This window comes from Uranotaenia lowii, chromosome 2, assembly GCF_029784155.1.
Source record: "Uranotaenia lowii strain MFRU-FL chromosome 2, ASM2978415v1, whole genome shotgun sequence".
NCBI classification, from domain to species: Eukaryota; Metazoa; Arthropoda; class Insecta; order Diptera; family Culicidae; genus Uranotaenia; species Uranotaenia lowii.
Genome location: NC_073692.1, coordinates 50,170,685 through 50,197,930, shown reverse-complemented (window position 1 = coordinate 50,197,930; position 27,246 = coordinate 50,170,685). Strand labels below are relative to the sequence as shown.

Below are 27,246 nucleotides of genomic sequence, written 5' to 3'. Positions count from 1 at the left end.
GTCATATATGGGGGGTGAATATGGTTAAAAACTGAAATATTTAAAATATTTGTTCTGCTGTCGTCATACATTTATTGCCCTCAATATGCAGTTTATTTTTTATTTGCCCAGATTTAGCAGACAACAACAATAAAAATCATTAAACTTATAACGTTTTTAGAAATTTCTACCTTGTGCTACCATGTTTCAAATGTTAAATTGCATTTAAAGGAAGAAATTTAAATTTTAGTCAAGTTCTCCATCGCCAGCACAATTTTCCAGTAGGCGCTTAAGAAGCGCATGACTTCAATTCTAAGTTTCTAATCTTTCTTTTTGTCTTTCACCAATATTTCACTAAACAAATTCAATCGTAATTAATAACAAGTGTTGATGCCGCGAGAAATTTGTTTTGATGAAGTTTTTAGCAGCAAAAAGTTCTCCATTAGATTTTTTTTTTGTATTTCAAAATATTTTTTAAATCGAAGGAAAATTATCAATTCAGAATCAGGACAATTCATTCTAATAATATTTTACTTAAAGTATTATTATTATTTAAGCTTATACATATCTGAAATTGATTTATAAATTTGAATTTAAAACTCTGTTTTTTGTTTGTTCATAGCTGATTTATTGAGAATTTTTAAACTTTATGAAGTCATATCAGATGTCTATTCCTAACCTCATTTTAAAATCTAAAGCTGTGCTATTTGACTTGCGCTTACAAGGAATTTATGACTTTGGCAAATAAGAATTCAGATTCTGAATCACAGCAAAGATTCTCTTTCACGAGTTTTTTTCACCCTCAATTTTCCATCATTCTAATATGAATTATAAACTTAAAATTAATAACTTATATAATGAAATTAAAAAAAATTTAAATTTAAGATTCGATTTTATTTAATTCAGTTTGAAATGTATCACATCTAACATTCATATCATGAATGACCATAAAAAATGCAAATACTACCGAACAGAAATCGAATGTAAACTATTCATAAAAGTTTAATTTTTTTTTATCTTCTCAAAATTTCTAAATTCCATTAGCTTGAGTTTAGAAACCTTGAAACACAAGACATTCCAGCAACAATAAATCGAAAGAAGAGATTACGTGTTACAACTTTTGCTTTCCCTATGGGTTTTTTGAGCCAAAAAGGAACAAAAAAGTATTTATAAAAGCTGTTTAAATATGAAGAAATTGGTGTTCGCGATAGAGATTCAAATCCATCTCCAGAACCCAAAATTTACATTCACAACTATAACACAAGGAAACAAAATTCACATTTTCCAAGGTGCAAAGAATTTGAAAACTGATTTCGACTTATTTAGGAGCACGAAATGCAGATTTGTTTCCGGTTTAAATTTTGAAAATCCAAGGTAAAAATTCATTGAAAAAGTAGAAACTTTTTAGCAAAATTATCAATTAATGATCAATTTCCATGAAGACTGTGAGTAATTTACCATGACTTCTGGGAGAAAAAATTATAGAAGTAAGTATTTTTCCTCATTTTGTAAAATAGGGGAATTTTGAAAACATTTTGAACCAAAATCAACCTTGGATATTTTTATGATAATGCACAAGTGAAAATGCTTTTCAGCGTTCAACATAGTTGTGAAAATGATCAAAATTTTAAATATAAAATAATTAACAAAATTAACCTTCTTTTTGTGATGTTAGCAAAGGTTAGCAAAAGCAAAAGAAAAATGTTTAACATATTTTTGTATATTTTATCTAGACAAAATATGAATTGTTTTTTTTTTCGGGAATTGGTCACTTTGTCGAATTCTTCCCTCTAATCTGTATCGTTGAAAGAATAAAGGATAATGAAAAGAATGAACATTTTTTTGTTGTTCGTGTAGGTTAGCTACTTTATTTTATTATCATTGATCGATTTCACTCTAAACTGTTAAGTTTTTAAAATTACTATACGCTAGATACAAAGAAGTGAGAGAAAAAATCTGGCAAAAAAATTGAGTTTGAGACGCAAAAATCTTCCAAAATCAGTTTGCCTCTGTTTTATTTTTTCCCTTGTGAATTAGATATATCCCCTTATCATTCCACTATTTTTTCGGCAACAAGGCAATCTATCATGCTTTACAGTCGGAAGATCTTTCAGTAATTTTTAACTAATAGATACTACTGGATTTCAAGATCTACACCGATTGTGTCGCCGATACTGCTTTCAGCACATCTACACAATAATATTGAAATTTAAAGTTAAATTTTAGCTTAAGGTTTGATATTCTGAATTTGAAAGCTACGCTATTTCAATTGCAAATGATTGAGACTGTTCGTTCCGTAAAGAATAGTATTAACTTTCAGAACTAATCCTTCATTTCATTATTTTTTATTATAATTTAAAATCATTTAAAAAATTTGGAATTATGTGTAGGTACCTACATGAATAATAAAAAAGAATTAAACACTTTTTTTATAATTATTTGTTGCAATTGTGACTATTTCATTCGTTTTAGTACAATTAAAATTGCAAATTTTCTATGATAAATTTAAATTCAAGAGTAAATCAGACAAAATTTGATTCCCGTAGCCTCATACTTCAGAAACTGATTTTGATAATCGTATTTTCTACATAATTTAAATTTACATAAGTGGTGATTTAATATATTAAGAAATTGAAAAAAAAAAAACAAACAACAATTTTCAACGAGAATTGTGTTTCCAAATTTGAAAATAATAATATTAAATTTCCAAATCACGATTCAGTAAAATACTCCAATGAAGAATTTGATTCCCGTTAGTTATGTTTAAAAATTAGTTTATCGGCCTTATCGATAAAATTAAAATACTATCGAAGAATTATAAAATATCAGCCACGTGTGTATAATTTTCTTTGAAGAAATTACTTTCATAACGAGAGATTCTTTAAAGAGATTTGAAACTGACAATTTTAAAATACCAGATATACAAACAAATTTTTAAAAAAAAATCAATTATCAATTTTTCCGCTGTGGATGTTATAGATTCGCTGGTTGTTTTATAAAAGGATGGTTAAGGTTTGATAAAAGTATATTGAAATTAGTATATTCATGGAGGAAGGAGGAGCAGTGTGCAGCTTATATTGTAGACTCATTTAAAACTGACCATCCCTAATTTTGGAAGCCCAATATTTCTATCAGCTTTTGTTATTGAAATGACTTTTGAAAATAAGTAAAAATATTTGAGAAATTTCTGCACTTTTTTTTACAAACCCAAATCAGAAGCTCATAATTTAAAAATAAAAGTTTTAATAGTATTACCAACTTTCCTCAAGACTTCAAGTAATTTTGAGTTCGGCAAAAAAAATATGAAAGTTTTATGTTTTTTTTTACTTTTTCTCATTTATCAAATTTTAAAGAAGTTTCAAATCAAACTGAATTTTAGGTATTTTTGAACATACATGTAATCTTTTTGCAGGTTTCAAAAAATATGATAAGTTAAATTAAGATTTTTTTACACTTTCGGCAGTAATGTCAAAAATATGATGACATCTTTCCATTTTTTTTTTAATTATTGAATTCTCCTTGTTTTGGATCATGCATCATTTCTATTTTAATATTATTCCTTAATTTGATGAAGTATGATAAAATGAATCAGAGTCAGATTTTTTCATATATGTAGGTTTGTTAGTTATACAGTTATCAAAGTATGATTTTACTTAAAACTGATACATTTTAAAACTCCTTATCATCAAAACTCAAAGCCTTCGACCAAATTTGATAAAAGATTCTAGTTCAAGACGCTAAAATCTACCAAATCAATCATTGAAAAAAACAGCAACATTATGTTGCCTTGAGTCAATTAAATTGTGTAAAAGCTCATGGTGAAACGTATTTGTTAAAGAAAACCTTCTGAAATGTTTTAAAACAATTATATTTTTCATTTTCGTATTTTGATTAAATTTTCAAATAAATTTACCGAATTTTAAAGTACAGTTTTTCCTCAATGCTTTGATTATTTGCCGAATTTTTAAGTCAAACTTTTTAAATTTTACAAATAATTTTAACAAATTTGTTTTTGTTTTTTCATTCTGATTTTTTGTGTACTTGACACATGAGCCTTTAAATCTAAATTTTTAATAAGAAAAATATAGTTCCAAGCTTCTGTTCTTTCCAGGACCCCATATTTCAATCAAAAATGACAAAATACTTAGAGCTTGCAATTTAAAATTTTTAAACCTGCGATTGAAAATTTAAAAACTTCCCATTTTTTTTGTTATATAAAATCTTGTTTTATGAATCGATCATGATTTTTAAATTAATATTAAAAAATGTTTGAAAAGATTTGAAGTAGCAACTATAAACTTAATTTTAATGCGAAATGTTAACTAACTTTGTATTTGCATTGTTCTTTCAGTATTTAAAACAAAACTTGGAACTCTTTACTGTTCATTTTTCAACAGTTTTCATTGATTATTTACGAAATTATCCATTTCCCAACATTTCGTTGTCAGTATAATCGAACATGAAGTCATTATTTTGAACATCAAAAATGAACTTTTTAAACCGTTTATTTTGACATCTGTACCTAGGATTTTTTCTTGTAAAAGGGTTTTATCTCTTACTTCTATCACTTGCATTTTTCAAATTATAATAATTATATTCTTCTTTTTATTAAATTATATTAATCCATCAACCATTTTACAAATTCTCCAAAGTTCAAATTTGATTGTTTTAATTATCGAAAATGCACATTTTTAATCGCGATTAAATAGTTTTTGTTCAAATTTAAAATACTACTGCAGAATTTTTCAACCAACCAGTTGAAAATGAAGAAAAGAATTTAAATTAAGATGAATAAAAATTAGCAATTACTATCATTTTCTTATTTCGATTATTTTAAATTTGCTTGGAAATTCTTTTGAAACAAATTTCTTGTTCAGAATAAAGAACATCGTTTTGAAAAAAATTATCAATGACTTACCAAAAATTTTGAACTTCCATAGTGATATGATTGAAAAAAAATGTTTTTATGTTTTTTATCAGGTTGTGTGGTAGAATCATGAGTAAGTATGTTTGTTAATCATGAGTGAGAAACGGTGTTAGAAATTCCTTTCCTTTTTATTGTTTATTTTTGGTATTTCTATATTTTTAGCTTAATTCGAATTTCGAATACCAACCCCCCCCCCCCCCCCCAACCCTAGGAACTGGATTTTCGCACGGGACTGGTCTTTTTTCAAAATTATAGATTTCGATCTGAGCTCAAATTTAATATTTAATTACAGAAATTTAAATCTAAGTATCAAACCTAAACCTTTTAAAAGAAAAAAGATTAAAATTTTTTTTTATTAACAAATAATTTTATTAAGGGGGGGGGGGGGGGGTAGGGTCTAACGAGTAAAAAAAAAACACCATTTTCACGATTTTTTTCTAGAGCTATCGTTCAAACAAATGTATTCAAATTTTTTGCATTATACAAAGCATTGTTAAAAGAACATTTAGTAATTTTTTCGTAGAAAAATATTGAAAAATGAGCCGGTGACGGAGCACTTTCGAGGATGCCTTTTAGAAAACAGGATTTGCGGTGGACACTGTATCTCAGCACAGAATCATCTGATGTCAAAAAATCAGAGCAAAATATTTTTAATAGATGTTTTTCTGGACCCCAACGCTTTTATTTAACTTAAAAGATTTTTTATGAAATTTTCGTGGCTGCTTGAAGTAAAAACTACGATTTTTCACGAAAAAATCCGCCATTTTTTATCTGTAAAATCTCCCCAAAGTAAAAAAAAAAGAAAAACGTTGGGGTCTGGTATTTTATATGTAGAAAATATGTTCCAAATATGAAAAGAATCGGATAAGTAATTTTCAAATGACGATGTCCACGGACTTTAAAAATGTGCTTTCGAGAAAAACGCGTTTGAAGTTTCTGCTCTTGCCTTCTTGCAGTATTAGATAGGAGGAGATAAAGGCCTATAATTTCTAAAGTTTTGCATCAATTGACTTGAAAATTTGACACAACATTCTTGAAATTTTTTTCAATAAGAAAATAAACAAATAAAAAAATCGATTTTTTGAAACTGTTAGACCCTACCCCCCCTTAAGGCATTTAACTCATAACTTTTTTTTGTACCGAGTATTCATTTCACTTTTGTGTGGTGTTATAGTAAAAGGGAGGCCGTAATCGTCGCGGCTACTCAACTGTTATTTAATTTAACTTGAGGAAAGGGAAGAGGATTGTGTAGGGTCACTCTCGAAGATTCAAACTTGAAATTAATTTTTTATTCTTACAGAAAACCTCGACATTTAAAAATAAAATATTGAAATTTTTTTAAATTTAACTCAAAAAAATATCAGCCTCTCAAATATTGTTCAATTTAAGAGGCTAAAATAGTGCAGCTAAAATCAGGCTAAAATCAAACAACCACGATTTTGACGTTTCAAACAACAATTTTTAGAATCAATTATCAAATTGTTGTTGTGAATATTTTAACGATGTTTCCGTTTCTTAACTTTAAGACAGCCTGTTCTACATCTCCCCGTTCCAATGAAAAACCACAAGCTGATCCCAAGATGTAATACATACCTCAATGGATCCATGATGCTTGGAGTTAACTTGGAGTAAACAAGGCGGTCTAATTTCCTCCGCACACTTTCTTCGATTAAAATTTGCTGACAGCGACAACCACGAATCAATCAATATCGATTAGCTTAATTTCGGTGGAAACTATAATCCCCGTCCACTTTTTCCCAGAACACTGCTCCGAAAAAAAAAAATTGATGGCTCCAACGGTCTCCGGCAAACTATTCTTCAGCTATACTTAGATAACACCCACAATTGTCGGTTGTTGCTTTCAGCAGAACCTTACAAGGTTCTTCACCAACCGTTTAAGAATTTAAACTGCAACCTTTATTCGAATTCCTACATTCAAATTGTATGAATGAAATATCTTAGCACCACTTTGCATTTTCCTGTCAAGAACTAGAAACAGCACCGGAATTCACTGGCAAAAAATCCCACCGGTCCAAGAATGTCACTAATTATAGAGGAGCCCCGAACTTTGTTGATTCCTTGAGCCAATTTGATCGAGGCATTTCTGCTACAATCCGGTGGAGGCGCCCAGCTTGCAAACGGCGCGTCGTCCCACAAGAAGCCCCGAACGTAGCCTTAAACACGCGACTTATCCGGTTGAGGTTTACTATCGTACTGACCGGATAGAATCACTCTTTCATTCGTCTCTCGCGCGGGCTTCCTGTCTGTCGTTCAAAAGACCATCGACGACGACGCTGGGAAAATCAGCAGTTTCAAAATAAAAAAGACGCGCCGGCTACAACAGTCATCAAAATCAACGTCGTCGCCGTAGTTGTCGTTGGCGTCGTCATCATCAGCAACATCAACTCTGGCTAACTATCAACCCGCGCGTCAATCGAGCGTTCTGTTTGTATGAATGAGTAGATAAATCATTATAATTGCAACTTTATTGTGATACTATTGCGATACCAAGCTCACGTTTTGTTTACTTATTGGTATTTATTTGACGGAAGACCTCAAACGATATTTATGTAGCTTACTGCGGCTTAAATTTTAGACCAACCACAACCAAAAGGAAAAAAAAATAAACAAGGGAAAAATGGATTTAAAAAAATTTAAACAAATAAAAAAGGAAAAAAGGGGAATAAAATTTTAAAAAAAGAAATGCATATAAAAAAAAAAGAAAAAAAAGATAAAAAATTAAAAAATAAAAACAAATAAAAAAATAGAAAAAAATGAAAAAAAAGGAAAAACAAATAAAAATTAAAAAGACAATAAACGTATAAAAATATAAAAAAAGGAAAAAAAATTAAATAAAAAAAAGGAAAGAAATAAAAAAAGGAAAAAAATAGAAAAAAAAATAAAAAGGAAAAAATATGAAAAAATAAAAAAGGGAAAAATAAAAAAAGGAAAAACAGTAAAAACAGAAAAAAGAAAACGATTATAAAAAAGAAAACTAACCAAATAAGAAAAACATATTAAAAAAAAAAAGAAAAATACAAAAAGGAAAAAAACAAAAAAAAAGGGAAAAAATTTAAAAAAATAAAAAAGGGAAAAAATGAAAAATGGAAAAACAATTAAAACATAAAAAAGAAAATAAATAAAAAAAGAAAACAAATTAAAAAAGGAAAAAAAATACAAAAAGGAAAAAAATAAAAAAAGGGAAAAAAGGAATCAAGGAATCAAATTTAAAAAGGAAAAAAAATAACAAAGCAAAAAAATTAAAAAAGGAAAAAAGGAAAAAAAAGGAAAAAAAATAAAATCAAAAATAAAAAGGAAAAAAAAGGACAACCACAAACTTTCTGTCTTCTAAGCTGTTTGTAATGGAACTATAATTAACTTTAAACAAAACAACAAAAGTAAAACCAAATTTGAATTTGCGAAATAAAGTTGTTTTGAAAAAAAAAAAAACAAAACGAATAAACTTTTTCAAATTCTGAATCACTAAATTGCTCAATAGTTCAAGAAAATATTTTTATTAAAATCCAAGCCTCATTAATATCTACAGTTTGATCCATTTTCAAGTGCGACATGCACATAAATACAACAGACCAGACAGCTTTTATCACTAGATTGCATGAAACTGCGCATTTTACAGTGATTGTTGTATGTATCAATTCTTCGATTTGTTTGCCTTGTTCTTGAGAAAAGCTACATCGCGATGGTCAGTGTGATAGTGTGATATACCCAGACCAGATATTCATACCATGTGATTTTTCCTGCGAGCCACCCACCACCCAATTCGGGGTGCATTTCCTGGTGTAAATACTAACGGTGTTTTTTTTTTCAAAAACGATTCCTGGAATAGCTTGATTCCAAAAATATTTTTTAAGTTCTTCACTCATAAATATGACAAATACCAACTGTTTTCGAGATGTCAGGTGGAGGAAAAAGCGGCTTTTTAAACGAGTGATGACACGAAATGCAAAAATAGCAAAAGTGACAAAAATAACTAAAAAAAATTATAAAAACTACAAAAATGACAAAAATGACAAAAATGACAAAAATGACAAAAATGACAAAAATGACAAAAATGATAAAAATGACAAAAATGACAAAAATGACAAAAATGACAAAAATGACAAAAATGACAAAAATGACAAAAATGACAAAGATGACAAAAATGACAAAAATGGCAAAAATGACAAAAATGACAAAAATGACAAAACTGATAAAAATTACAAAAATGACAAAAATGACAAAAATGACAAAAATGACAAAAATGACAAAAAAAAACAAAAATAACAAAAATAACAAAAATAACAAAAATAACAAAAATAACAAAAATAACAAAAAATAACAAAAATAACAAAAATAACAAAAATAACAAAAATAACAAAAAATAACAAAAATAACAAAAATAACAAAAATAACAAAAATAACAAAAATAACAAAAATAACAAAAATGACAAAAATGACAAAAATGAAAAAAATGACAAAAATGACGAAAACTACAAAAATTACAAAAATGACAAAAATGGCAAAAATGACAAAAATGACCAAAAAATAACAGAAAAATGACAGAAAAATGACAAAAAAATGACAAAAATGACAAAAATGAAAAAAATGACAGAAATGACAAAAATGACAAAAATGACAAAAATGACAAAAATGACAAAAATGACAAAAATGACAAAAATGACAAAAATGACAAAAATGACAAAAATGACAAAAATGACAAAAATGACAAAAATGACAAAAATGACAAAAATGACAAAAATGACAAAAATGACAAAAATGACAAAAATGACAAAAATGACAAAAATGACAAAAATGACAAAAATGACAAAAATGACAAAAATGACAAAAATGACAAACATGACAAAAATGACAAAAATGACAAAAATGACGAAAATAACAAAAATAACAAAAATGACAAAATTTTTAAATATGACAAAAATGACAAAAATGACAAAAATTACGAAAATGACAAAAATGACAAAAATGACAAAAATGACAAAAATGACAAAAATGGCAAAAATGACAAAAATGACAAAAATGACAAAAATGACAAAAATGACAAAAATGACAAAAATGACAAAAATGACAAAAATGACAAAAATGACAAAAATGACAAAAATGACAAAAATGACAAAAATGACAAAAATGACAAAAATGACAAAAATGACAAAAATGACAAAATTGACAAAAATGACAAAAATGACAAAAATGACAAAAATGACAAAAATGACAAAAATGACTAAAATGACAAAAATGACAAAAATGACAAAAATGACAAAAATGACAAAAATGACAAAAATGACAAAAATAACAAAAATGACAAAAATGACAAAAATTACAAAAATTACAAAAATGACAAAAATGACAGAAATGACAAAAATGACAAAAATGACAAAAATGACAAAAATGACAAAAATGACAAAAATGACAAAAATGACAAAAATGACAAAAATGACAAAAATGACAAAAATGACAAAAATGACAAAAATGACAAAAATGACAAAAATGACAAAAATGACAAAAATAACGAAAATGACAAAAATGACAAAAATGACAAAACTGACAAAAATGACAAAAATGACAAAAATGACAAAAATGACAAAAATGACAAAAATGACAAAAATGACAAAAATGACAAAAATGACAAAAATGACAAAAATGACAAAAATGACAAAAATGACAAAAATGACAAAAATAACAAAAATGACAAAAATGACAAATATAACAAAAATGATAAAAATTACAGAAATTACAAAAATTACAAAAATTACAAAATTACAGAAATTTCAGAAATTACAGAAATTAGAAAAATTACAAAAAAAAAACTATCAAAAAATTAAACAAAAATAAGAACAAAAAAAGACAAAAAAATTACAAAACGAATTCCATGCAGTTGAAAGTTAACAAGTCGTATTTGTATTGGGTTTTCGCGACCGTCCTTAATCTCTAAATTTCGATTACATATTAAAAATTATGACCATGAAATTAATAAAATATATTTTGATTTAAATTTGTTTAAATATCCAACTTCAGATTTACAAACTTGTACCACAATTATATTTCCTTCAATGCTACCGTAGTTTCGAATAATATACTTGAACATTAACTAAATTTTATATGTTGAAAAATTTTCATAACGGTTTTGAAATTCCTTCCTTTAAATTGTGGTGGGCAACTCTATTTTTCTAATTTGGCAGAGATGGATTCTGTTTTTTAAATTTTTGCCCATTTGAGCTATTCTTGTTTAACCGTGTATTATTTTTTTTGACACACGCTCTTTTATTTAAACTCAAAATTAAGTAGTTTTGGTTCAAAACAGCACTTCGGTGGCTTCCCTCAACTTTGAGTTTGACTGGGCAACAGCAAAACTAAGTTCTGATAGGCATACTCAATACTAAGTTCGGCAGCCGAACTCGAATTTATCCTTTTTTTTCGAGGGTAGCTGATTTTCAGGGAATTAAAGGATTATTAAAATTTGTTGTACCCGGATGTTGCTGTTCCGGTACATTGCATTGCAATTACAGAGCGGTGGAAAGTTTTCACATTCCCGGTCAAAGAAAACTTCCGGATGTTACTTCCCACGGGAAGTAAACAACATCCGGAAGTTTCCGGACATTCCAAGCCGCTCACCATATGATGACAATGACGGACAGAATTTTACGCTGACACGGTGAACATGCATTCCATTATGAAGTTCCTTCATATCTTCCGGTAATTGTTCCGGAACGACAAAATTTTGCGACGTGTTCGTTGGTTGCTGCTCCGGTTCGGACTGAACTCGCTAAGTGTTTTCAGTCCAACAAAGAGAGTTCATTTTTTAGTTCATAAGGTCGAACTCAGCTTTGATCCCTCGCCGAAGGAAAAAAAAGGGATCAATTTTGAGTTCGCAGTTCGAACTCCGTTTTGATCCATCGCAAGGAGGAAAAATGGTTCTTAATTTTAAGTTCATAGAATCGAACTATGTTTTGAACCTCGGTCATACTTAATTTTGAGTTAAAAAAAAAGAGCGTGCAGGCGCACAAACGCGAGCGTTGTTTGTAAACAATATCGAAACCTAACCTCCAATTGTAAACGAGTGTGCTCAGAGTCTGTGTCAAGTTAGGGACGAAACGGTTTCAAGGCTAGGGACGAAACATTTCAAGGCGAAAGCGCTACCTATGAGATTCGAAAGAAAGCTTCGCTATAATAAATGCAACATACTCTTAGCGAGATATAAAACAAAGGGAGATAGAAATATTATCAAATCGTTATAATCCTCTTCCAAAAAATACAAGTATTTCGAAAAACTATAGTCAGTGGTAACACCTCTAAGCCATGATAAAAAAAATCTTGTTTATTCAACAACCGGAATATACTCTCTTAGCCACTAGTCTAGAATCGTTGTGGGTAACGTGCTGAACAATTTGGTATAGGTGGGAGTACCTGAATTAGGGGCTGAGGGTGTTTTTAGGACGTGTCAAAAAAAAAAATTTTTTTTTTGAAGAAATTTGAAGAAATCAAATTTTTCCTTGTTGAAAAAAAGTTGTTCGAAAACCGAAATATACTCTCTTAGCCACTAGTCTAGAATCGTTGTGGGTAACGTGCTGAACAATTTGGTATAGGTGGGAGTACCTGAATTAGGGGCTGAGGGTGTTTTTAGGACGTGTCAAAAAAAAAAATTTTTTTTTTGAATAAATTTGAAGAAATCAAATTTTTCCTTGTTGAAAAAAAGTTGTTCGAAAACCGAAATATACTCTCTTAGCCACTAGTCTAGAATCGTTGTGGGTAACGTGCTGAACAATTTGGTATAGGTGGGAGTACCTGAATTAGGGGCTGAGGGTGTTTTTAGGACGTGTCAAAAAAAAAATTTTTTTTTTGAAGAAATTTGAAGAAATCAAATTTTTCCTTGTTGAAAAAAAGTTGTTCGAAAACCGAAATATACTCTCTTAGCCACTAGTCTAGAATCGTTGTGGGTAACGTGCTGAACAATTTGGTATAGGTGGGAGTACCTGAATTAGGGGCTGAGGGTGTTTTTAGGACGTGTCAAAAAAAAAAATTTTTTTTTTGAAGAAATTTGAAGAAATCAAATTTTTCCTTGTTGAAAAAAAGTTGTTCGAAAACCGAAATATACTCTCTTAGCCACTAGTCTAGAATCGTTGTGGGTAACGTGCTGAACAATTTGGTATAGGTGGGAGTACCTGAATTAGGGGCTGAGGGTGTTTTTAGGACGTGTCAAAAAAAAAAAATTTACTTAAATTTAAGTTCGGCTGTCGAACTTACGCCACTGATGAACTGATGTACAAGCAAGCCTTGAAAAGTGTGTAAAGTCCCGACGACCGTTTTGAATCAATTTTATGTTTTTTGGTTGAGCCTCCAGATGTCTCCAAGGACACCAGAGAAAACTGTCAGGAAGAAAATGAAATGTAAACAAAACAAAATAACAAACTTTTAGACAATTATGAAAAGGTCGTATTACTATTTGATGAGTTTCGAGCAAATTGATGTTGAAGACTCGTTACACATTTATGATTTGCGTTGTCAAAATTTTCAATTAAGCTATTTTTCGATTTGCTTCAAACTAGCATAAAGCACTTGTACATCTGTTCATCTGTGCTTATGCCTTCTCGCTAACTTTCAGCTACTCAGTTCAGACTAGTTCAGACTGACGATTACTCAGTTGTCGTCAAAACCGCACCTACTCAGTTCTGACTAAAAGGCCTTTACTCAGATCTGACTAACAGCCCTTTTCGCGACAACTGAGTCATGGTTACTCAGAATGCGCGAATCATTCTGAAGCGGTATTTGAACGCTTTTTTCATGCTAGAATAGTTAAAACCTGTATAATTATTAAGACAAATGATGGATTCGTTGATTTGATGAATACCAAGTCAAAATATTGTTAATATATATATACCTTTATTTAAAAAAATATATATGTAAAAGATTTTTGTTTCGCCGTCGGGTTTCGTCTCTGGGACCAGGTGAGTCGTATTGGATTAAGCTGTGGCCGTTCTATTTGAACCATGGCAGTCAGTGGCCGCCTGGTTCCTATCACAGCAAAAATAATTTCTTCAAGGAATAATTCCAAATAAAATCAAAAATTATCTAATCTAATCTAATCTAATTATCTATTTCTAATTTTTCGTCTTCACACGTCAGACCGACAAACAACCTGCCTGTTCGCAATCAGCCTAGTTCGACCTTGGCACCACGTCTAGGTTCTGCTAGAATGGTTTCAATGGTACCTGTGCTGATCCTGCGCAAACGGCTCGTTGTTTGACTATCTCAGAGGTTGCGGCTACGGGTAAAACTAATTGCAAAGCTGGTTTTTCTAGCTCGAGTAATACTAGGGAAAGCGTGTGCAACACATACAGGTAAAAGTAAAATGCAGGTAATAGTAAATGCTACGAGTTTAATTTGTATATAAGACAGTGTTTACTTGCGATAAACTCATTCCAATTTCAACCACAGAAGTCTCCATTTTTAACATTATTTCCTTCACCATGAGCGGTAACGACTTTCTTTCCGGGTCTTGGCCCCTTAAGGCGTTCGATAAGGAGGTTCCTGCGAATGCCAAGAAAGCTGAATGGAAACGCTACAGGGACCAGTTTGAGCGGATTGCATCATGCAAAGCACCGGTGGACGCAACGACGAAACTAACGGCATTGAAGATTTTCGCCGGAGACTACCTTTTGCGGATTATTGAATCCTGCACCGACACCGCCGTTCCAGGAGAAGACCCATACCAGGATGCAATTGCAGCGCTTGATCGGTATTTTAATGAGCTATGCGACTCAGGAAAGGAAAGGATTAAGCTTCGTGAAATGCGCATGGGGAAGCAGGAATCATTCTCCGACTGGGTGCTGCGGCTGGAGGCACAGGCCAAAATTTGTGAGTTACAGCCTGAGCAATATTCGGAAGAGATGCTGCACGGCATCATTAGAAGGTCGATCCCGGAAATTGCCTCCAAGTTATACGAGCTGACGGAGATATTGGAAAACAACGTCGAAAAAATCATCCGCCAAGGCAAGCACTTGGACAACATACGATTGGAAAGAAACAGCGCACTACCAGCTAAACGGAAAATTGGAAGCATGCATGATGCGGGCGAAGGGACATCAAAAGCGGCACCAAAGAGGAAGCTCGGGGACAGCTCCAGCCAGGATTCCACAGTGGGCAAAAAGGTGTACAACCCTTTTAGCGCGGTCGGTCCGATTAAGTGCCCCAACTGTGGAGAAGAACACGAAAGACGCCGTTGCAAAGCGTTCCGAGTTCGTTGCACTAAATGCAACAAACTCGGCCACTATGCAAGGCTTTGTCGAGGGCGGAGCTCCGGTTACCGACCCTCCTCAGCCCAGCATTACCGTGTCAGGTCCCCTTCACGACATTTTAAAAGAGAAAGACGTTAAGATGTTCATATTTTTAAATTTTTTTATTAATTTTTTCTTATAATTCTTTTTTGGTTTTTAATAATTTATATCATTTATATTCATTATTATTCATTATTATTCATTATTAACACGTTTAAATGTATGTATAATTTTTTTTAAAATTTTTGTTCCTATTTCAATCAATTTTGTTTCCTGTTATCTTTTTTGTTCTTTAATAAAATAAACTGAAATGAAAAAGAAATAATTTGTGTTTTAAAGAACTAGCTGATCCCGTGCGAACTCCATTCCGCTTTAAACTTTTAAATCTTAAAAAAAAATTCGTTGAAATTGGGCAACTATGGTGTAATGTATGGCGCTTTTAACTCTTCGAGAGAGACTTGTTCTTTTGCTGCTGTTTTAAGTTGGGAGGTGTGATAAGCGAATTAATGCTGCTGATTGTGCTCCAGACCCACAAATGATAAATAACATTGGGAGAAGTCTGGCAAGGTCACTACAATCTAAGCCCACCGCGAAACAGAAGAACGTTGAGAAAGTAGAAACCATACGCTTGTGGGCATGACCACTGTTTGTATTTGATCAACTGTAAAAAAGAAGAAAGAAACAGGATTAGTTCGACAGTTTTGAGTATGATATAGAGGGGTTTTTGACATGTCTAATATTTGAAAAATTTTGTTCAAAAATCGAGTTTTACCATGTAGGCCACTATATTAGAATGGTTCCCTGGTTATGGAACATTCGAAAAATTTCAGAGATTTTGCAAAAAATCCCGCCGCATGATATGCCCCAAATTAAGTTGCAAAAATGACGTTTATTCTTAAGTTTGGGGAAACCCCCTCAAACTCATTTTCGTCGGGATCCAGTTTCACCCGATTTTGCGGCATTTCAACTTGGTTTTGGGTTAGACCGGCCTAGAGTGATGCTCTCTATTCTGTAGTCTGGTCCCATAGTACTTTGAAACACGGTAGGCTATTCCGCTCTCTTTCAACGTATTGGTAAGAGGCCCCGAAAAATAGTTATGGAAAAAACTGGTAAATGTATGAAATTTATCAGAAAATCACCGTTTTCTCAAAATTGATAAGCATTAAAATTATGAGAAAAATATGCACTGATGCGTTTTAATGTATAAAACAATGTTTGGCTTTTCAAAACCGCAAAAACTTATATGCAACGGGCTTTTTGTCGATTTAAAGCTAAAATTTTGTGATATTTTTGCTTTGTGTTGCTTTTTCTTGAGCGATTTGAATAAAAATTCAAACAAATTGACTTTTTATCACAGAAATATGGAGAAGTTTAGATCATTTATCAAATTGTTAACATGGGCAGAAGAAAATATTACATTGCTTGCTCTCAAAAATGAGGGACGGCGATGATTTTTTTTAATGCTCATTATTTATGGTTCAGATTCGAAAATCCAATGCAAAAAATAGTTTACGATGAGCCTGAAGAAACAAGCTTTAATCTGAAGCCCTTTTTAAAAAAATCGAATGGCTATCGACGGAGCAATTAATAATTTTGATTGCCATTCTGTATAAATCTGCCATTTTTTCATAACTATTTTTGGTTGGTATGCAAGCATGCTGTGTACATAGGAGCTTTGAAGTGAGGTTAAGCGAAATGGCCTACCTGTTATTTTCCATGTACTATGGTCTGGTCCATGGTAAGGAGACGAAAAACAAACCACCGAACAAAAAATCGGTTGAAAAATGGGTGAAATTTTAATTTAGGATTTTGGAATTATTTATGCTCAGGGCCCCTCCTTCATCACGTCGGAGGGCTTCGAAACTATTATATAAACCATTCACGGTCTTGAAAACGATTACATTCCAAAGTTCACGTTGAACGGTTCAGTATTTTTCGAGTCTATAGAGAACAGACAGACAGACAGACATTCATTTATTGATGTATATGTAGATATATAAATTTATGTTTTACAGCATGTTTGAAGAAAAAAAAACTTACGAAATGATCAACTAACAAGTTTAAATAAAAGCTGAGAAAAATTGTTTAGCGAGTGAATTACCGAGAACCAACCTAATTGAAATAATAAAAAGGGAAAAGGTTTATTGAATACGTATAAATCAATCACTTTCGAAACTTAAGCAAAATTTGAAGAGCTTAAATTGTTAAAAGGTGGTTCAAAATAGAAACACCTTGGTTTGGAATTTCGACCACAGTCATTATCGAATAAACGAGGGTTTATGCTTTGATTTTGATGAATTGCAATAAACAACGATCTGTACGAAAATATCGTGAACTTGCTAGTAAACGGATAAACTAGTCAAAAGTTGTAACATAATCTAATTTTTTATTTCAGAAAATAGGTAGTATAATATTCATAGACGAACAACGACGGTTTTTATAACATCACTGACAAAAACAGCCTCAAACTAGGCTAACAAGCAGTTTTATAGTAAGAAATATTTCAGGATCAATACTTCAGAAGTTTTCCAACAGATGCTGCTAGTGAGTATACTGAAATGTTGAACTCAAATAGAGTGTTGCCAGTTTACCCTTCAAAAATGCAAATCTGACTAAGTTTGTTATTTTTAATGTTTAAAACGTCTTTGATTGACAATTAGCTAGTCTTTTATAATTCATCATTTTTATGATGAGCTTATAATTTTGCTATCCGATTTTGAGAATGAAATTATCCATAATTCAGATATACGACTTATACCAGATTGTTCAGAATTAACAAAAAAGTAACGATTTTGACAACCTGGCTAAGGGAGTAAATCCCTATTTTTGAACAAAAGTTTAGAAATTAACTTCTTCTTGTATGTCATATATCTTGAAATGGTTTATAATTTAGGTACTCCCAAAGGTGCAAGGAACAATTCTGATTTACTCAGAGCAGTTAAAACTTGACAGCGTTTTAGATGGGTACTGTTTTTCCAATCATCATCATTTTCCCAAGCTCCAACTGTTCACCGAGCCAAAGTCAACGATCATCAGCAGGCTGATGACCACCATTCTTAGAATCTCAATGAAAGCTGGCATAGCAAACATTCAATATCATTGCTTTAGGATGATTGCCTGCTAAAATTTCGCTCCAGTGCCATATTTAAATGTTGTTATTTCTCTTTTACCAGCAACAGCGAAATTTCCATATTATCGTTTTACAGTGGAACTACTAACTAGGTTGCCAAAAAACGAACTGCAACCTGTGGTAGATAAATATATTATAAAGTTTTAATCGAAGTTAATCTAATATATATGCATATTTTTTCGTATTTTAACCACTTATTTATCATAAATATTTCTCTCAGGCTATATCGATATATTTCTTTCAACTTTTTGTTGTTAAATTTTATGATTTTGATAGTGAAAAACATTGCCAGGGAGCATTAAAACAAACAAACACGTTGGAGTGATCACGTTCGTCTATCAATAGGGCGGATTGCGCCAATAATTCATTTCACTTAAAATCATAAAACACAAAAACTAATAGGTACTTACCTCAAAGAATAGTTTAAAAGTGACAAATTTCGATTAAAAATAATTTCATTAGCGTAAGTTTGTCATGTAGAGTAGCTAATTAAAGTGCAAAGTGATTAATCGGCTCTAAAACATGCATTCATAAATTAAGATAAATCTAAGGGATACGATGGAGGTGGGTGAACTTTCCCTAGTGGAATTTGTGGAATTTTATATCCCTAAATGTATGCTTTTTCTCATAAATTCATTTTTGACACAAAAAAGTGTAAAATTTAATTCGAACAAAACCAAAAATTACTGCAGTTGGTGTTTAATGCGTTATAGAATCAACTATATCAAATATAAATTTTCCAACGTTTTTAACACTAAACGTACCGGAGACGGTCAAATTACGGTTTTGGAACTTCAAATGATGATTACGCCTTATATATTTTTTTTTCGCAAATTTAACGACAGGACTATTGTTATTTTTAAAATGCAAGTATTTTTGCATTTTTAAACATTTTCTAAGTATTGTGGTTTTCGAATAACGCATGTGGTATACCTACACTCAGGCAAATTCTTATTATAGTTTTCATAAGATGCGTCTTATGAACCGCTTTTTAGAGTGTAAAATTGTGTTTCATAAGAGTCTTATGAAATTGCTCTAGTTTTCATATGAACATCTTATGAAAAATAGAAGAAACGGCATTGTGAAAATATAATGAACACATTCATTCACTCCATCAATTTTGTTATCGTCTAACGGTATGGAGCACTCGCTATTGTTAGTAATTCGTTTTCCTTAACGGTTGAATATCGTTGTGATCTTTTTGATTGGTAAGTTTGAGTTAATGTTTTTTATGTGAACGCTTAATATATTTGTAAACTAATTTTGTTTTGTTTACTTTTCAGTATGCTGACCGGTAAAAAACGCAAGGTCGAAGAATCAGATGCGGCCAAAAAAAACTTCGTTGAAACCGGGGTGCTGCTGATGACTACTATGAATTATTTGATTAAAAGAAATTCGGAAAACAATAAAGTGAATGTTTTCAATGTCAAATATCTCCAATTATTCTAATTAGAATTTCCTTTCTGTTTCCATAAGAGCCTCTTATGAAAAGCTACAAACCCTCATTGGATTAGGTGTTCATCTTCAGAATTCATTCGCGTCATAAGACAATCTTATGAATTTCAATGATTTTTCTTATGGCGCCACTTCATAAGAGAATCTTATGGCATGCCTAATAGTATTTTTCTGAGTGTATGCATACCGCGAGCGGTCAAATAACGGCAAACACCATTTTCGCTAAAACTCTCTTGATTTCTAGAAAGTTTATAGTTTTGAAAAGCTTTTTACGTGACTCAAATATGCTTTTCAGACAATTTTCAGCTCCAATCAATTATTTCAAAGTTATTTGAAGTTCAAAAAATTTTTTATGAAAAAATATGATCCAGAAAAAAAGCTGTAAATCAGTTATTAAGTGCTCGAGAAAAATTTCACTTAATGCCTGAAAAAACTGAAGTTAGAAGCTGTATGTTGCACATATGGCAGATTTTTTTAAAAAAAAATTAAGATCATGGCCACAAAAAACGTCAAAAAGTTGTGTAAAATCTGTAATTTTGAATCAATCAACCGCCAAAGCTGTTCCTGTTACAACAGAAAAAAAATTAAACATTTAATTGAAAAGTTGACGTAATTTGTCACATTTTGGCATCTTTAGATTTTTAAAATACGAAATACATAATTTATGACGACTTTTAAAAGGTAGCTGTTTTTCGAACTTTTTATCAATTTGGATTTTCTGAGACAAATCCTACACCGATATTTAGCTTTGCACTGGATTTTGAGTATGTTAACGTAAGGTTTAGGCTATGAAAATATATGCAAAAGAAAGCAAATTTCATACCGGTTCTAGTGATGTAACTGTATTGGTTGTGCAATGCTTGACAAAAATATGATATATACCTATACTGGGTTGTTTGGGACAGTATGTAGAACACTCCTGATATAGTGGCTACTAGTTTTTATCGAGTATCCTGAACAAAGTTTTTCAAACATTGAAATTGTTTTTTTTTTAAGTTAACCCTGCCCCTGCATATTGCAATTTGGAACCCTTTAATTCGTCTCTGACTTTTGTTCCGTTGGTGGCACCTATACTAGATTGTTCGGGACGGTCCCAAGAACACTCGTGAATTAGTGGCTACGAGTTTATATCGAGATTTTTGAACAATATTGTTCAAACATTGAAATTTATTTTTTTTAAAATTCAGCTTACTGAATTTTGAAACCCTATAACTCTGACCCTAGTTCCTTTACCAGGTGGCTCAGGTAATTAATAAGATAGAATACAGAACCTAGTAATTATTTTTCAGGAATTCTGCTTACTGAATTTTGGAACTCTATAACTCTGACTATAGTTCCTTTACCAGGTGGCTCAGGTAATTAATGATATAGAATACAGAACCTAGAAATTCTTTTTCGGGATGTCACGACAATCTGTTATTTGGTATTCCTTTGTTTTAGATAAAATTTCATTCGAATTGGCTACACTGCTCAACTTTATGGAAATATTTCAAAAATTTTGAAATGTTTCGTCCTTGTCCCTAACTTCACAGCGGTGTGCTCAGACAGGATTTTTTTCAACAATTTCCGCTTAATTGTTGAAGTTCTACAGTTTAATTGTGCATAGATTGTTGGCAAATTTTGTCAAATATAGGTAAGTATACTATTTAGAACAGTAGAAGATTGACTTCGCTGAAATGAGTCCTTTTTTTTACAACCGGCACATAATCGTTTCCCCGAGTTTCAAGAATCATTAAATTTTTAAAACAATAAAAATCTTCTGGATATTATTTTTTATTAATCTTAGGAACGATATTTTTCAATTTCGCCAATAAATTCCGGTCAGGTCTAGAATATTCGATTGTCCTTTTGTTATCATGTTATTGATCTGTTTCCTTGGTAACCGGAAAATAATTTTCTACGGTCAACAGCTCCACAAGCTAGATCATAATCCTCCTAAACGTTTCTTGCCTTTTAGATCTAAACACCGCTAGCAATGGCCGACTTGGACAAGATTGAAGTCCGGGACATAACCCGCATCGAGCGGATCGGAGCCCATTCGCACATCCGAGGTCTGGGGTTGGACGATGTGCTGGAGGCAAGAGCCGTCTCCCAGGGCATGGTGGGCCAGAAGGAGGCTCGCCGAGCTGCCGGCATCGTTGTGCAGATGGTCCGGGAGGGTAAAATAGCCGGCCGGTGCATTCTGCTGGCCGGAGAACCCAGTACCGGTAAAACGGCCATCGCCGTGGGAATGGCTCAGGTAAAGAATCTGTACATCTGGTTCATTTCTTAATGTTTTGTTAAAAAAACAATGTTAAACAAATTTAAATTTTTTAAATTTTAAATACTAGGCTCTTGGCAATGAAACACCATTTACGAGCATGTCTGGTTCGGAGATCTACTCGCTCGAAATGAACAAAACGGAAGCACTGTCTCAGGCGTTGCGTAAAAGCATCGGCGTTCGTATCAAAGAAGAGACCGAGATAATCGAAGGTGAGGTGGTCGAAATTCAAATCGACAGGCCTGCCTCCGGAACCGGTCAAAAAGTTGGCAAGGTTACGATTAAAACCACCGACATGGAAACCAACTACGATCTGGGCAACAAGATTATCGAGTGCTTCATGAAGGAGAAGATACAAGCCGGAGATGTGATCACCATCGATAAAGCTTCCGGTAAAGTGAGCAAGCTTGGTCGAAGTTTCACCAGAGCCAGAGATTATGATGCCACCGGCGCCCAAACGCGGTTTGTCCAGTGTCCGGAGGGTGAGCTGCAGAAGCGAAAAGAAGTGGTTCACACTGTGACGCTTCATGAAATCGACGTTATCAACAGTCGAACTCACGGATTTCTGGCCCTGTTTGCCGGAGACACAGGAGAAATCAAACAGGAAGTTCGTGACCAGATCAACAGCAAAGTCATGGAGTGGCGCGAGGAAGGCAAAGCCGAAATCAATCCCGGGGTGCTGTTCATCGATGAAGCTCACATGTTGGATATCGAGTGCTTCTCGTATTTGAACCGAGCATTGGAAAGCGAGATGGCTCCCGTAGTTGTGATGGCCACAAACCGAGGCATCACCAAAATTCGCGGTACCAACTATCGCAGCCCACATGGCATCCCCATTGATTTGCTAGACCGAATGATCATCATTCGAACAGTTCCCTACTCAGCAAAGGAAATCAAAGAAATATTGAAGATCCGTTGCGAAGAGGAAGATTGTCAGATCAGTAACGAGGCTCTGATGGTTTTGGGAAGAATTGCCACCGAAACCAGCTTGCGTTATGCAATCCAGTCGATTACCACTGCACACTTGGTAAGCAAACGGCGCAAGGCAGCCGAAATAACGGTTGAGGATATCAGGAAAGTGTACTCACTGTTTTTGGACGAAAAACGCTCCAGTAAAATTCTAAAGGAATACCAGGACGAATACATGTTCTATGACGACAGTCTCAAGGAAGCGGAACAGGCGATGGAAGTGGAAAACAACTGAACTTGTGCGGCAGGATGTATGGGTGAGTTTATCAACTAATGATATGGATTTATAATTCTATTCCAAATATCTTGTATCAAACTATTTCAAACTACGACTTCAAACTATGCTTATTTGCTGTAAACCGTACAAATACAAATATTCCGAACAAAGGTGATGTTCGTGTCTGGTTCCGAAACTTCCCTGATTATCTAGTAACAATTTTCAGTTTCGGATTGTTTAAGTTTATCTCAAGTTTTCAGTTATAAGATCGGAAAGATTTTATAAGTTATATCAGGGAAAACAGATGAATACCCCCCACTAGCAGTTATTATAAATTTGAGAAAAGCAGCTTAATATGCTTGAAAATTGTTTATATTAAAAGTACAGATTCTTTTTTAATTGAACATGGTAGCTTATCATTGATCTTAAGTCTGGTAAATTGGTCTTGGTTCCCCCCTCTTACTAACCCAAAGTTAGGAAAAATACTCCCGGTACATAAAAACTTTATAAGTAAAATGCCTTAACAAAAAAAATGGTCTTGGTTAAACTGAATTTAGTGACGAACTGTCATGTGGGGACAACATTGCATCGCTTTTAGATCTGAGATCGTCGATCTTTCTATAAAAGAGAACTCTAAACTGAAAATACGAATCAATGCTTTTCTACCAAGTAAAAATTGGAATCTTTAGTGGATAGTTGCCTGTGGAATATGATAAGTGTTTTGTATCCTGGAAACTGGATCTTAAACCTGAAACTACATCGCCGGTGTCTATAAAGATGATGAAAATTGAAATTCGGAAACGTAAGAGTAGATTGATTGGGTATACACTTCGTAGAGATGTGAACGAGATCTGCAGAGATCACATAAAGATTTGGATTAACATGTTTTGAATAAGGATAGTTCTTAAAAAAAAGCAAACTCGTTCTCGCACATCTCGGAATAAGATTATTTTATTCATATTCAGTTTTTGTTTTCGTAGAGAATTGCTAATGACTGTCTGCTCTTTGAGATCTTGAAGACCCTAAAGTTTGGAATTGCTGCTACCATCTACTTATATCAGTACCGTTTACAATCGATTTCTAGTACATTTTGAAGCCGATGAAGATAAATATCGTCGCACTACTACATTAAACTATACCACATTCTATCGTAATTATAATAGTTTAAGTGCCTCTAATTGTATTTTGTTTTAATTGGATAAGTTTAATGTTCCACGTTAGCCTTGTTCAAAACATTTATGGTTCTGTTATTTGAATTTCGATCACGCTGCTCTATCTGAATCAAAATGTAGTGCATGTTTTCTACTTATAATTGTGCTTCTGTCTACTCAATACAGTTATCTTATCTAAAGATTTCTCTAGCTCAAAATGGAAAACACATTCTTAAACACTAGAATATACCAACAACAAAACAACCGGAAAACATATTTTAAAGAATCGTTGTTTTTTGGGAAAAGTCTCATACGTTTGGAGGGCATCATCTTTGTTCATCAATGTGAAGATGAGAAAATATTTCTTGATCTGCGGGGGGCAAAACAACTGGGATACTAACGTTGTTTTAGAGTTTTTTTTTCATCTGTCTGTTTCTACTGCAGCAATAGTAGAACCGATCGCTGGATGCGCGTCGGGATCTGCCGGAATTCCTCGTACAACTCGGTTCGGATGAAACGATTTATCGAGTAGAGAACCATCTGCTATCATTCACAAACGACTGGCTTTGGGCCCCGGCCGGCGGCGACCTTGCACACCTCCCCGAACAGGTCCTTTAGGATGGAAGCCTGCCGACCCTGTTGCCCATCCAGGGTGATCGTCGGAATGAAGCTGACGGCTGGTCGCAGCGCATGGGTAGCCTCTCCGTGCAGTTTCAGCAACTCGGCACCGTGAGGGCTGTCGTAGCACTTCTGAATGGACTCGATTTCTACCGAGTATTCCTTAGCACACCGATAGAATGCGTTCTTGGGAATCATGTTGTCCCGGATCATGCAGGCCACCATGTTCAGACGGGTGGCGGCATCGTGAACCGCTTCCACTACACACGCATGTATGATGTTCGCCTCGCACTCGATCGGCCCATGCTGACAGTCGAAAGCCAGGGAACCATCGCTGTTGGTGCTGGTCTGTAGGGCACAAGCAAAAAAAAATTATTAAAAAGAACGCATACATAAGTTTGAATGCTGACTAAAATCTCAAAATGTTAGTCAAGTCTGCCTAATATTCCAATTCATATTATTTTCTAATTGTTGAGAAAAAAAGCAAATCACGTTTTAAACATACAAAGATTAACTCACCGTTGCTTTGCCGTAGGGCACGAACTGAATCTCAATCAAGCTTGGCGCTCGCTGGAAGGTAGGCTGAAGCTGTTTGATGATGAAATTCTTGGAATCGGGGCAAAGCGCTTCATAGAATACCATCACGTAAACCGGGGCGTCCGAGGGACGCTGAACAAGCTCATCCTGCAAATTTAGAAGCCGTTTTAATACCACCTAACCGTTTGGAGAATAACCCCAGCCTTTCGCTTACCTGAGCTTGGTTCGATTCCGGCGAGTTATTGAAGGCCTTGTACAACAGAATTAGCAGAATAACAAACAGCACCAAGTAGACGATTCGAAGAAGACGTTTTTGGAACATTTTGGCTAAGATTTTTTTTCCTCCGCCCCACAAGCTCTCTTGGACTAGATGATTAAATATTCAACGTCGTGGCAATTACGATTAGCTAATAGAATCTTATTCACCGCTCCATGTGAACAAACTTGTTTCTACGGTGAGAGATGATGTATTATCAATTACTTCTGGAAGAAAACTAACATTTATCTTCAGGTTCTAGTTTTACAAAAACAACATCGAATTTATTATTTAGTTCTGATGCCTATCGCTGTTTAGACAAACACTGACACCCCACCTATCTCGAGTTGAACTCTGCGAATGATCCACACAAAACGTTCAGTACACGGGACTAATAGAAAAGAAAAAGCACCTACAATTGATTGATTACCGTTTCAAGAGAAACACTTTTTTTGCTGTGCTCGATTTCTAATAACTACCTACAATACAACAAGCTTAGTCTGTGACAATAAGTTTTGCGTTGAAACAGAAATGACATGAAACCTATATTTTCGATAACTAGTGTAGTGGGTTACGAATGTCTCTGTGGCCTGGCTTTACTGAATTGACAAATACTAACTTACTGGATTCCACTGTCAAAAGGTGTGAAGGAAACTCTGGCTGGTTGGGGTTGGGGATGTCCTAATCACCTAGCCCGCAGAATCCTGCTACCGCGATATACCTATTGAATATGGTTGGTCACAGTCACAGGACAGGGGGACCGGAATCCGGAGCGTCAAACAAACTCACTTTCGCTCTTTCTCCAGTTTTTAGAGAGCGGTTTTGCAAAGGTGTCATACAAGGATTCCGTATTTAATTTTTTTATTTTAACATTTTCAAATGTTTTAAGATGATTTTAGAACTTATGCGTATTTTTTTTTTAAATTGAGCTCTGAATATTTCATTTTATTTTGTTACGTCTTTCCGACCCTCTCCCTCCAAATCCGACAAACTGACAAGAGCTCATAGTAGGGGAGAGGAAGGCTATATGCGCATATTAAGGAAAGCACTCATTTTCTCCTATACTCCAAAAGATAGGAGTCTGAAAACTATATGCACATGAGCGGACATCTGTTTTATATACGTTAGTGAAATTTTTCTGTTAAAATCTCTTACAGTTTTTGTGAAAATAATTTTATAATAAAAGAAGTCAAAGTAGCCGATTTCCGAAACTGGCGGGCTAAATGCGCATATTTATGTTTTTAGCTATATTTCATTACCACTTGCAATATTTTGATATTATTTAATTGAAAATGGTAGAAACGGATGTTAAGCATACGTCAAGGCCGAAATTTTGGTGAAATTTTTTACATCACTAGTTCTTTTGCATGAAACATAGTTAAATATGCCATATGGCCATATTTCAGGGTAATATTTTGTTCATATTGTATTTTTATCGGATCAGTAGGAAGTTCTTCT

General features: G+C 33.1%; 3 protein-coding genes across 11 annotated transcripts in view; 1 reads left to right on the top strand and 2 right to left on the bottom strand.

Annotated features, from left to right (window-relative positions):
* Positions 1–7,116, bottom strand: part of LOC129746332 (facilitated trehalose transporter Tret1-like) — a 64,472-nt gene extending 57,356 nt beyond the window's left edge. The window contains exon 1 of the mRNA XM_055739931.1: positions 6,500–7,116. Within this exon, the coding sequence (XP_055595906.1) occupies positions 6,500–6,513 (14 nt within the window). The 5' untranslated portion in view covers positions 6,514–7,116. The remainder of the gene's footprint in view (positions 1–6,499) is intronic.
* A 14,174-nt stretch (positions 7,117–21,290) lies between these two features.
* Positions 21,291–23,387, top strand: LOC129747159 (ruvB-like helicase 2). Its single transcript, XM_055741201.1, has 3 exons — positions 21,291–21,413; positions 21,738–22,019; positions 22,111–23,387. Exons 2-3 carry the CDS (start codon positions 21,756–21,758, stop codon positions 23,242–23,244), a joined length of 1,398 nt encoding a protein of 465 aa, XP_055597176.1. The 5' UTR covers positions 21,291–21,413; positions 21,738–21,755; the 3' UTR covers positions 23,245–23,387.
* Positions 23,388–24,149: 762 nt separating this feature from the next.
* On the bottom strand, positions 24,150–26,559 carry LOC129745604 (GILT-like protein 2). Of its 9 annotated transcripts, none has more exons than XM_055738777.1 (4): positions 26,412–26,559; positions 25,747–25,982; positions 25,515–25,679; positions 24,150–25,343 (listed from the first exon to the last, which is right to left on the bottom strand). In XM_055738777.1, the coding sequence occupies exons 2-4, from the start codon at positions 25,852–25,854 to the stop codon at positions 24,924–24,926; spliced, it is 693 nt and encodes a 230-aa protein (XP_055594752.1). In that variant the 5' UTR covers positions 25,855–25,982; positions 26,412–26,559; the 3' UTR covers positions 24,150–24,923. The 9 variants fall into 9 exon arrangements, with proteins under 9 accessions (XP_055594752.1, XP_055594750.1, XP_055594755.1 ...); XM_055738775.1 differs by having other exon boundaries at positions 25,747–26,015; positions 26,408–26,535; XM_055738780.1 differs by having other exon boundaries at positions 26,408–26,535.
* Between the last annotated feature and the right edge of the window lie 687 nt (positions 26,560–27,246).

Bases quoted from the DNA above. Each gene is read 5' to 3' on its own strand.
- LOC129747159 (XM_055741201.1), top strand. From the start codon at position 21,756: ATGGCCGACTTGGACAAGATTGAAGTCCGGGACATAACCCGCATCGAG. The intron at 22,020-22,110 runs GTAAAGAATCTG...TTTAAATACTAG, and splicing joins TCGCCGTGGGAATGGCTCAG to GCTCTTGGCAATGAAACACC.
- LOC129745604 (XM_055738777.1), bottom strand. From the start codon at position 25,854: ATGTTCCAAAAACGTCTTCTTCGAATCGTCTACTTGGTGCTGTTTGTT. The intron at 25,680-25,746 runs GTAAGCGAAAGG...CTAAATTTGCAG, and splicing joins CGGAATCGAACCAAGCTCAG to GATGAGCTTGTTCAGCGTCC. The intron at 25,344-25,514 runs GTGAGTTAATCT...TGTGCCCTACAG, and splicing joins TGCCCTACGGCAAAGCAACG to ACCAGCACCAACAGCGATGG.